Genomic DNA, 11,963 nt, shown 5'->3' on the forward strand with positions numbered 1-11,963 from the left:
TTCTGTCCTTAGAAAAGCCAGCAGTCACCTGATTTTTGCAAGATACAACCAAGTTTGCATGCAAAAGGGAAAGATTAATTCCTTTGAGCCTTAAAAAAGAATGGGACAATACTTTCCTCTAAACAAATCAATTTTGTCTATCTATAAAGGCAGTCTACTACAATGGCACCCGGAAGCCTTAAGGCATCTTGGCTCCCTGCTATCAGAGGATTGAAAAAGGACAACTAATTTGCCAAACTCTAAGACCAGGAGCCATAAGCCTATTAGGGAGCTGGGGTTTGATGAATGTTTGCTGAATCAGAGTAAACTGGATGAGAGCACAGAAGATTAAATTAAATCCTAAATAAAATGCTACTCTAAAGTGTAAGTGCAATACTGAGATTTAAAAAGAAGAAACTAAATCTGAAAGTTATTTTAAAATAAAATCCCCTTGACCCACCCTAACCGGTTTGGCTCAGTGGATAGAGCGTCAGCCTGCGGACTCAAGGGTCCCGGGTTCGATTCCGGTCAGGGGCATGTACCTTGGTTGCGGACACATCGCCAGTAGGGAGTGTGCAGGAGGCAGCTGATCAATGTTTCTCTCTCATTGATGTTTCTAACTCTCTATCCCTCTCCCTTTCTCTCTGTAAAAAATCAATAAAATATATATTTTAAAAAAAATCCCCTTGACCCTAACTTGGTAAATGAAATAAAGTTAAGTCAATAGTACCTGATGCATAAGCAACAAGAAAGGAAACTGGCCTACAAAACTGCGAAGATCAGAAACTTTTTTTAAAAATCAGTTTGACTGTTTTCAAAACATGTTACTTCTTTAATATGGTTTATATTATACTTACAGATATGAGTGTCTTTAGACACATCACACCTATACTAAACAAACATGACACTTCTGAACATACTACACTAAAATATAAGCTTCTGAGGAATCCCTTATTGTCTTGCACTTGGAAAATGTTAATGAAAAATTATAATCATAGGATTTTGAGCATACTGGCCTCCCTGAGAACAAATTCACTACGTGCAGCTTCCTACAAGAGACAATGAAGATCATTGCAAAAAGATTCACAAGGGGTCTCTCTGGACTCCCAGTTTTCCTCAATAACTTAAAATATTATTCAAAATACACAAAACTACTTTACAATCAACTCTTAGGAAAACAAATGGGGAAAAATTACATATGTATTTAATATCTGTCCAGCCACCAGAGTTGACACATATCCAATATATACATATAGGCCTTGTCCGCAAGGTCATTCTCATTGTCATCAGCTGAAATTAAACCCAGTTCTCCATTGTAAACTCAGAAAGCAGCTTGGTTACCTTGCTAGATAAATCCAAAACATTTCCCACTTCTAAAATGTGTGCTTATTACCGTGAAAACTGGTTTACAGGCCTAATAGACATCAATAGTGTGTTATGCTCCCCCTGTTGGCGAATACTCAAAATAACAACGAATTCCCCAGGGGTGGCCTTTGAAGTGCTGGCGTTCAAAAGTAAGTTGGTGACTTTTATATTTAAAAACATGAGCTGGATCAACAGTTGTTAAGCAGAGCTGCCATGTAACGGTCAGATTCCATCAAAACAGGAAAAATTAAAGCTGACAAATGAGAAAGACAAACTGAAGGGCAAAAAAATATGCTGAAGCCTTGAAACACTAAACAATGCAGAATTAAAGCCAACAGCAGAGAGCACCAAGAAACAGAGCAACATCCTTTAACTGACACAATGGCATGAAATCAATTTCATTTTAATAGCCCTTGAGGGGATAAGAATTATTTCCCTGCCTCCTGTGCCAACCCCAAGCTGTTTCCTAGGGAAGACAAGTGATGCTGACCAACAATGTCTGGCGAATTAATAAAAGAAATGAAGAATAAAGGTCCATGTTCATTAACACAAATCAGAGTTCTATATATAATTACTTGGAGCCAGTTTCAAAGGAGCTGTGATTTGGCACCCCCATAAGTATATCACCTAAATTAACCACAGATATCCTATTTGTGTCGAGGGATATGTGTTCAACGCAAATGGGAAGCTGAACAATAGGAGAAAGGCCTGGGTTCATGCATACAAATCTGTACTTGCCACTCTCTGCTGGCTGACTAACTGGAGTCAGAACTAACAGAAAGTTGAGTAGGAGCTTGAGCAAGTAACTAACCTTAGTGTCTGAATCTGTAAAATGGAACTGTTAATGTTTTTACCAAAGAGCTGGTGTGAAGATGAAGTGCAACTGAGTCGGAAAGGCATTTAAGAGCGTCTGGCCCAGAGTGTGGGCTCAGTAAACGGTAGCTATGGTTATTACTCAAAAGAAATTGCTCGTTTCACACTGAAGTAACTGCTTGCAGGCTAAAGTACCACCATCTCAGAAAAATTAAAAGGTCTTGACATGCGCTTTGCTGCTTGTAGAGACTGCCACCCTCCCTAACCGCTCGCTTACTTCTCTTGGCGACGGAGTTCAGAAAATGCCCGGCTCCCCTTCTCTGTCCGTCCGTCAGTCCTACCGTCCCCTACCCGCCTCGCGCTCCCCTGTCACCTCTGGGCTCGGGACAGGCAGCACTAACACAGCAACCCGAGGAGGCCAGGACTATTATGATCCCCGTTCCACAGCTGAGGGAATGGAGCGATTCTCTTCTCTGAGCTGGTGGTGTAAACCCTAAATCCATGAAGTGCTACTCTGCTTCACTAATTCACGCTGGACAAGCCGGTTCCCTGCACTACGCGGTCATGGAAAGTGGGCAAATGCCCTAATAAGAACAAGATTGCAAGCAGATTCTCCTAGCAACAGCCCGAGATTTCCAAGCTTGTTCTAACCAAATGAACAAGAAATGCCTTCAACGTAAACTGGGAAAGGCAGCTAATGAGTTGCAGGGGGGAAGGGTGAGGGGACGTTCCCCGCTGGGGCTCCGGGCTGCAGGGCTCCGCGCCGCCCACAGCGTGCGCCTGAGGGTGCGGCCGGCGGGGCGCGCAGCGAGGTCCCTCCGGAGCCCGGGTCCCACGGCTGCAGCTTCCGCAGCGGCAACTGAGGGCAAACCCACAACAACCCTTCCCACCGGCGCTGTCACGCGCTCCGTGGGAAGTGGCTCGCGCGTCCCGCGGGAGCCCTAGCAGCCGCGGAGAGCGGGATGACGGCGGGGCGGTGAAGGAGGTCTGCCCTTGCTCCGTCTCAATGGCCCAAAGCTTTGCCCATCCGCTCCCCACGCACCGCCGGGGTCCTGGCTCCTCGGCGCCCGACCAGCGCCACCCGGCCAAGCCCGGGGTCCGGGCGGCCGGAGCGACGCCGGCCGTGGAGCAGGCACGGAGCCCCGAGCAGCGCCCACAGGCACCGCGCAGCCTGCAGAGCCCGCGGCCGGGGCGGTGCTGCTGGGCTAGCGGCGTGCCCGGGGGTCCCGGCGTGGGCTGCGGAGCCGCGGGCCGGGCCGGCACGTACCTCGGAGGCGGTGTGTCAAGCGGAGATCCACCCGCTGCAAGTTGGAGGGAAGCGCCGGAAAGTTCCCCGGCCCAGCGCTCGACGGCGAGCTCCTGCAGCTGCTGCCGCGGCCAAACTACGCCATCCGGACCCGCCGGGACTTTCACCGCCTGCAGGGAGCTCCGGGGACCACGCAGGGAAAGTGGCCGCGCACGACAGCCACCGACTTCCCTCCCTCACTCACTAGGAAGAGGAAAGCGCCGCTCGGCGTCCCCGAAACCCTCGATTACCCCCATCGGGCCGACCAGCGCACTCCCCAGCCCCACACACGCGGGCGGGGACGGGCAGGACGCCACAGCAATCAGCGCGCGGGGGGAAGGGCGCTCCTCCTCCGCCGGCCCCACCGCGGCTCCGGGCCGCGGAGAAACTCCTCCTCCCGCCGCCCGCCTCCTCTCTCCTCCCCCTTTTCCTCCCGGACTGATGGATGAGCACCGAGCGCGGCTGGAGCCTGCGTTTTCCTTCGGGCCAAGGAGGGAGGAAGAGGAGGAACACGCAGAGCAGCCCGGGCCGCTGCGCGCCCAGGTTGGGGAGACGGGTGGGGGTCCATTCCTCCAGGAAGATTGGGGTGGGAGGGCACAGGTACTCGGATGCGAGCTGCAGAGATCGCTCCCTCAAGCTAGGTCCATCAAACTGTACAGGGCTCTCTGGAGGAGTTGGGCTTTTATTTGGTTTCCTCCGTTTTGATGTAAAAAATTCTAAAACCTCCAGTCATTTGATCACACCCTTTTGCCCACTCCCTAGCCCACGCCCCCTGCACACAGTCATTGTGTCGCTGTTTGTTTTTCCCACCTCCAGTCCTGCCTGTTGTCTCAAGATGCGCGCTGATGTTGGGCGCCCGTGGGATCCTGCCTCCGGGTCTCTGACAGCGGGGAGTGCGTTACCCAGCCGGTCCCCAGCTCGCGAAATAAGTTAATACCATAAAGGAGCGAGGTCAGCGCAGCTGGTGACGGACGCTGTCCTACGGTTGGCGCGACGTAAACCAGCCTGTCTGCGGCACATGTGCCGTGAACTACCCTGCAAGAGTTGGTGAAGGCAGCAACCAGAACACCGCTCTCATATCCTTGTTTACACCCCGTTTTCCGTTTAAAAGATGCGCTTAAGTCACAGGACACTGCCTTTCCCGAGTGGCTCAGTGGTTGTAACGACCTATGTACCAGGAGGTCTCGGTTCTATTCCTGGTCAGGGCACATGCCTGGGTTCCTGGCTTGGGAGCGGGCTCGGGCTCCGGCTCGCTGCCCAGTGCGATGATTCTCTCTCATCATTGATATTTCTATCTCTCTCCCGTTCTGAAATCAATAATAAAAAAATGTGAAAAAACATACGTGTGTGTGTGTGTGTGTGTGTGTGTGTGTGTAATCACAGGACACTGTTTTACGAAGAGGCCAGTGAAATTACCATGGCTGATAGGTTATAGAGACAGGCTTCCAGTACTGACTCTGACCTTAGACTAGCTGTGGGACTTTGGACAAAGAGCTTAAACTCTCCAGGTCTCTTTTCTCCTTTGTAATCTGAGGAGGTTGGCCTAGGAGACCTCTTCCAGTTTTAAAGTATCATGACCCAAACCTTGGATATGTTTGCGAGTGGAATAGGGAGGCATTCTATATTATTACTTATATTATTATTTGGAAAGTTATTGGATTTGCCTACTTTGAGAGAAAGGGAGGTATGTCTCATCCTTTCTGTTTGGTCCCTCCTCATAGAGAATCACCCAAATGGAGAAACTTTTCACAAAGGTCCCATCATCGTTGGTCACCTGGACTCGCTGCAGAAGCCTTCCCAATGAACCATTCATTCCTTCCCCGCGCTACTGAGCATCTACTGTGAGAGGCTTGAGCTGGGCCTTGGAGACACACGTAGGCACAATACCCTGAAGGAACCAACCGTCTAGGTGGAGTTTGCCTCAGCTTTGATATAATCTCTCTAGAGTTAAGATGTTAGATTTCCCGAAGACTCAAATTACACATAGTATTCATGCCTCAAATTGTCCTTTTAGTTTCAAGTGTAGACATGAACACTTGAACTGGGTGTGAATATTTAATCCTACATTTAAATGTATCAATCATGTTAAGGCTTTCTCGTTTCTAAATAAAATGGCATAGTAGAAGAAGAGAGAGAATAACCAAGTCCTAGAAAATTTACGAGTGTCCTGTCTTTAAAGAGTGATGAAGTGACTTTCACCAAGGGGCCAGGTTCTCAATGGTGTAACCATCAGCATCTGCTGAATGGTGAGTTCCTCTGTGCCAGGCAGAGTCCTAAGCACTCTATGCATACGGACAGATTTACTTCTCACAGCCCTAGAAGGCTATCCACAAACCTGCACATATACTGAGGCCTGACAACTTGCCAGCATAGTATAGCTAATAAGTGGGAAGACTCAAACCCACACCCTTCTAGCTCTGAGCCCAAGTGTTCAACCACTAGGGCATACTACAAGATCTTTACATATTGGCAAAATGAAAGGTTGGGATCAGGGGGAGGTTGGGATTTTTTTTCAAAACATTTTTAAAATTCTAGGCTATTTAATTAGTTTCTATAAATGATATGGAAGAAGAGAATTTGTGTCAGTTTTTACAAAACTAACAAAGTCTACAGAGTCATTTTTCTCTTTAAATCTTTACACTGATAATGTGATATTATTTGCAGAAATCCAGACACCTGAAGCATAGAACAAAGGCTTAAAATAAACTTAAATTTTTAGTTCTCTAGCAAAGCTCTAGAAACAGGATTCCCCTACCTTTTATTAATTGATTCCTAAGAAGATGAATCCTGTGCTTTCATTGGTTTCTTAGGAACTTGGACTATGTTCAGGTTACAGTATTTGTTACTGTAAGACACAAGCTTCCTTTGGTCCCAGGTGGTGTCTTGGTCATTGTTCCAAATTATTTCAGAAAGAATTGTAAGCTGGAGGGTTACATAAAGAGGTGCACTTTATCTCACTTGTATAAAAACATTTGACAGAAGAGTCTCGGTGATTTACGGAGAGTGTGTTTCTCCCAAGGGACCTCCCTGCCTATAGGTAGGGACCTGCTCCTTTATGGTGATTCATATTCACTGGCATGCCTCCAGACTCTGTGGATTAGCAGACAACTGAACAAAGTCATAATAACATGTTTCTGTTCCTTACAGAAGCAAACACCTCAAATTTCTGAGAGACTGTATCACCAGAAAAATCATTCAGGTTTTTTTTTAACAAGTCCTCAGGTGGTACTTAGCATATGCTTTGCTCTTTACAAATTCTAATTTATTAAATCCTCATAACAATTTTATTATCCTTGTTTTGTTACCAGGACCCCAATGTAGAGTCTGTCTGCCTGCTCGTGCTGACCCAAAGAAATGCAGGAGTTTGCAGTATAGAAAGAAATAGAGTTTGATATTGACTTAGCCAATCCAGAGACAGGAGCTTATGCTCTAAAGACAACTCCCAGTGGTGTGTAGGTCACAGATTATATAGGGCAAGATCGCAAGTCTCCATGGATTAGGGGTTCAGGGTCGTGCTGGAAGTTGATAGGTCAGAGGTGAGGGAAGGGGGATAAATCATTTCTTCAGATCTTGAGGACAGTTCTGAGGTTTGTTCTTGCATGGGGCTCATGGGAAAGTAGCCTGGGGGTTGTTCCACCCTTAGGCTCAGGAGCAGAAAGATAACTTAATCAAGATGTTGTCTTTAGCCTGCCAGGGTTCCAGACCTGGAGACCGTTAGTCAGGTCTGGGCTATTGTCTTTTTTTTTTTTAATCCTCACCGGAGGATATTTTTCCATTGGTTTTTTTAAATTTTTTTTTTTTTTTTTTTTTTTAGAGAATGGAAAAGAGAGGGAAAGACAGAGAGAAATATCAATGTGAGAGAAACACATTGATTAGTTGCCTCCTGCACACGCCGAGAGAGGAGAGAGAGAGAGAGAGAAAGAGAGAGAGAGAGAGAGAGAGAGAGAGAGAGAGAGAGAGAGAGAGGAGAGAGGATTTCTAGAGCTAGGATTTAAATGTAATCAGTCATAACGACCCTCGTTTCAGTTTTACAGATTAGAAAATGATGTATAGAGAGGTTAAGTAACTTGCCCAAAGTTACACAAGTGGTAGAGCCGGTGCTGGTTCCAGAGTCTACTCTGAACCTCTACTTGGTGCTGTGAACAGGTGAAAGGGAGCCCCTTCCACTCACAGAGAGTCTTACTTTTTAAAAGCGAGATTCTTTAAAAGTTTCAAAAGATAGAAACTGAAGTTTGTTTAGGAGAAATATTACCTACCCACCCCTACCGCCACATAAAAATAGATTCCTTTCACCCAGTGAAGAGGGGAGAAGAGATACCAATTTAAAAGTTTGTCTGAAACAGCCAACATCTTGGAGGCAATTGCATAACTACTCTTAAGAATGTGTGACAGAACATGAACCAAATGTTCCAAAATTGTTGTGACAGGATACCAGTCTACAAACTACAGCATGTGCTCCTATTTTCTGCTTGGCTGACCCATTATTACAGACAGATTTACTACTTTATTTCTAAAACTTGCCCATAAAGATTCCAGTTCATGCCTGTAGGTGTTTTATACATTACCATAATCTAAGGCCATAATCTAAAACCACATTTTCTATATCTGTATCCAAGATGAGAATTTGGTTTTCACTGATAAAATTTGCAGCTGGCAAATTTCAAATTAATGAGGGGGAAAAAAATACTATCAGATAAATCCGTATGCAGAGTAGAGCCCCAAACAGACACCTGATTCAGGCCTGGGGATTCTTCAGAGAACTAGGAAATAAAATCCAAAGCAAATTCCCTTACAGTAACCATGAGTTCCTGCAAACTTGTCATTTCCTGTGCTCCAATGGAGGTTTCCACAATGCACCTTCAATTTCCCCCTCAGCGGGGCTTCTGACAAAGCAGGAAACCTCACACCATTTCAAAGTAACAGCAGCACCCCCCTGAGACCCCCATGGTCTTAGTTCTGGAGGGGGTGTGATGGAGCCTCTGCTCTTCTGCTTGGGGAGCAGGGATTCCAGAGGTAAGACTTCCCTCTGACTCCCCCCACCCCTGCCCCAACAGGGCTGCACTAGAGAGAACTTTTGTTTTGGCCTGGAGAAGAAAAAAAATCACAAGATACAGACATGTGGTTTTGTGTTCAGGGGGACCAAAAGAAGAAGAGGAGAACACTTATTAATATTCGAGAATGTTACAAATCTCATTGCCTTCATTTTAACAAACACAAGAAATGCTGAAACTCTACTAAAAACACCCAAATTTAAAAATTATTACTGCTATTATTATTGACCCTCTGTTATTAGTGAGCACTCACTCTGTGCAAGACCTTGTTGTAAGTTTGGCCTTTTAAATATTATTTACCAACATATTTTGAAAGTGGGTATTTCCATGTATTGGTTATGAAATTACCTGCTACAACATTTCTTTAGGTCACTCACTGTTCTTTTAACATGTAATCTAAGTGGTGGTGCCAAAATGGCACCAGGTGTTAGGCTGGAGTCAGAGTGGACCTCAGTTCAGGAACATTGGTACTTGAGTCCTGGCTAAGAAAGAATTCAGATCCAAGACTCAAATACAAGCAAAAGTTTATCTAGAAAGTCACAGAGATAGAAGAAGTGAACTCTAGAAGAAATGGGCTCAGGAAACAAGTTACAGAGACAAAAAGAGCTTAGGAGAAAGAGAGAAGGAAAACTTGCCTGGAGGAAGGGGATGGGGAAATGCAAGGGAGAGAGAGAGAGAGAGAGAGAGAGAGAGAGAGAGAGAGAGAGAGAGAGAGAGAGAGAGAAAGAGAGAGAGAGAGAGAGAGAGAGAGAGAGAGAGAGAGAGAGAGAGACTGGGTCCTCCATCCTAAAGGCTTCTAAGGGCAAGGATTTTAGGGGAGGATCTCAATAGAATATTCATCAGCATTCCAAGTGTGTCCTTTCTGGGTCCTGGTCTCCACAGATTGATTAGTGCCTGGGCAGCGGGTCATTAGTCAATGCATCTGATCCTGATGTCAGCCATGACATCACTTGTTTGGTTTTCCTGCTTTTCTGGACCTGGAGCTGAAACACAAATGAGGCCTAGATGTTATCCTTAAGGGTCAATTCTTAAAGAGATGGTCATGCAAGGACCCGAATGGGAGAGGAATGAGGCCACTCTTCAGCCCTTCGTTCCTCCACCAAGGGAGTCTGCTGCATGATGAGCCACATGCCAGGCAGGAAAGGTCAGGGGAGGGTCCAAACCACGTGACCAGCCATATGCTAGAGGAGAAAAGGCTTCCCTGGGGGTGAGATCCTTGTTTTCCAAGTTTTGTCCCTTGGTCTTCTGCCCTGGTGACCTTCTATATCTGGCCCATTTTTCTTACTCTGCTTAGGCCTATTAACGGCCTATCTAAGGAGGAGAGTTTCTTGACTGGGTCCTGCACACGTATGAGGATCGCACATGGCTGTTTCCATCAGTCTCCATAAGATGCCCAAGTCTTCCAAATCGTTGCTCATCACCTAGACCCTTGTCATCATATGGCTCTGAATGTCCCCTAACTTAATTCAATCTCTCTTTTTCTCAACCTTCCAAACCCTTTCACTTTGCCCTCTAGAATTTATGACAAATCAACAGTAAAATCCCTTGTACAGTTCACCTCTGGAAAAATCTGGCCTCTCAGTTCCTTGACTTCCTCCCTTCCTGCATCCTGATCTTCTACCCTGTTTTGGTCACCTAGTACAATGATCATGTCCAGATCATCTTAATTAGAAGTAACTGCTCCACTTATTTCAAGCATTCCTCTCTGACCATCAATATCGATTGTCCCAACTCATTGCCTCTAGTATCTTGATTCCAGCAATTCTTTGACTCCACCAGCATCTCTAATCCATTGTCCCTGCTGCTTTTTCTATCCGAAACCATAACTAGTCTCACTATAAATGTATGACCACAATCCTCAATGGGCTCTTAGCACTGCTCAGTAATCCTACTGTATTTTCTTTATCAGCTCACTCTCTTATTCCCCAACAGGTTTATTTTACTTCTCCTCTTTCCTCAGAACTTCAATACCTTCTACCTCCTACTCGAACTCAACTGATGACCTTGCTTCTTATATTACTTAAAAACATTGAAGCCCTCACCCTCGCTGGAGAGCTGTTTGTTAGAGCATCATCCCATTATGCCAAGGTGCAGGTTTGATTCCTGGTCAGGGCAAATACAAGAATCAACCAATGAATGCATAAATGAGTGGAACAAAAAATCAAAGTTTCTCTCTCTCTTTCTTTCTCTCTTAAAATATAGATAGATAGATAGATAGATAGATAGATAGATATATAGATATGCCCTCAGGAGAAAATATCCTCACTTCCCTACCATCACATCTGCCAGTTTATCTGTGTCTATTTTTCTCTGCTCTGATTTCTCTCTTGTTACCCTGGATGAATTGGTCCTGCTCCCTCACCTCTGCCCTGGTTTCCATTGCTTCAACTACAAAAGGACTCTCATCCTGTAGTAATTCCTCACTCACCTGCATCCTCAGATTTCTCTCTCTCGGATTATTCCATCAACTTCCAAACATAGTATAACACTTCTCATTTTAGAAATTCTTATGTGACCCCCACATACCCATCTCACTCCCATTTTTCTACTCCCTTTGTAGTAAAACTCCTTATTTGTTGCCCACGCTTCCTCATCCACCATTTCCTCCTCAGTCAGATCCAATCAGACCACACTTGTCAAGGTCACCAAGTGGCCAGACCAGTAGCCAACTCTCAGTTTTCATTACTTACTTACTGGTTTATGACCCTAGCGCTCACTCTCTCCTCCTTGAGACATTTTATTTGGCGTTCGTGGTTTCCCTCCTACCTCACTGGCTGGTCCTTCCAAGTCCCCTGTGCTGGCTTCACTTCCTGCTCCCAGGATCTAAATGTTGGCTTGACCCAGGGCAGGGTCTTTGGTTCTCTTCTCTACTGCAACTCTCTCTCTCAAGGTACTGTCATCCAGACCCATCTCTTTAAATGTATCTACACATTGCTGATCCTCAAAATGTTATCTCCATCCCAGACCTCTCCTCTGAACTCCAAACTCACGTATTTAGTTGATATCTCCACTCGATTTCTTCAATAGGAAAATCAAATGTTAGATGTCAAAAACTGAACTCCTGCTTCCCTCACACATACCTTCCCTTTCCTCGTCTCAGTAAATATCTCCACCATTCATCCAGTGGCTCAGGTCAAAACCTATGGGTCTTCATTGCTTCCTTTATGTCTCTCACACCCCATAACGAATCCATCAGCCAGTCCTGTTTGCTCTGCCTTCCAATAACCACTTCTATTTTCATTGCAGAAAAATAGCATAATCTCTAACCTTACAATTTTTTTCACCTATACCATTGTGATAGCTCTAGTCTCTCTACTTCTAATCTTTCTTCCCACCAATGAACACACATGCGTGCACACATGGTTATTCAGTACTTTCTATGTACACTTCACATTAGTGAATAAAACCTGGCCCCTCCTTAGAGCAGGCTTGCTGTGTAAGTTCACATTAGACTACAAGCACAATGAGGG

General features: G+C 45.5%; 2 protein-coding genes across 5 annotated transcripts in view; one reads left to right on the plus strand and one right to left on the minus strand.

Annotated features, from left to right (window-relative positions):
* The window catches only part of TGFBR3 (transforming growth factor beta receptor 3), a 197,208-nt gene extending 193,651 nt beyond the window's left edge, over positions 1 to 3,557 (minus strand). For all 4 annotated transcript variants that reach the window (XR_002830364.1, XM_023757638.1, XM_023757637.1 and 1 more), the window contains exon 1: positions 3,425 to 3,557. The gene's annotated coding sequence lies outside the window, so the exon portion shown is untranslated. The remainder of the gene's footprint in view (positions 1 to 3,424) is intronic.
* Positions 3,164 to 4,773, plus strand: LOC111826915 (collagen alpha-2(I) chain-like). Its single transcript, XM_023757681.1, has 2 exons — positions 3,164 to 3,985; positions 4,259 to 4,773. The coding sequence occupies exons 1-2, from the start codon at positions 3,164 to 3,166 to the stop codon at positions 4,286 to 4,288; spliced, it is 852 nt and encodes a 283-aa protein (XP_023613449.1). The 3' UTR covers positions 4,289 to 4,773.
* Positions 4,774 to 11,963: the final 7,190 nt, after the last annotated feature.

The sequence above is a fragment of the Myotis lucifugus genome, unplaced genomic scaffold, assembly GCF_000147115.1.
Source record: "Myotis lucifugus unplaced genomic scaffold, Myoluc2.0 scaffold_110, whole genome shotgun sequence".
Lineage (NCBI taxonomy): Eukaryota > Metazoa > Chordata > Mammalia > Chiroptera > Vespertilionidae > Myotis > Myotis lucifugus.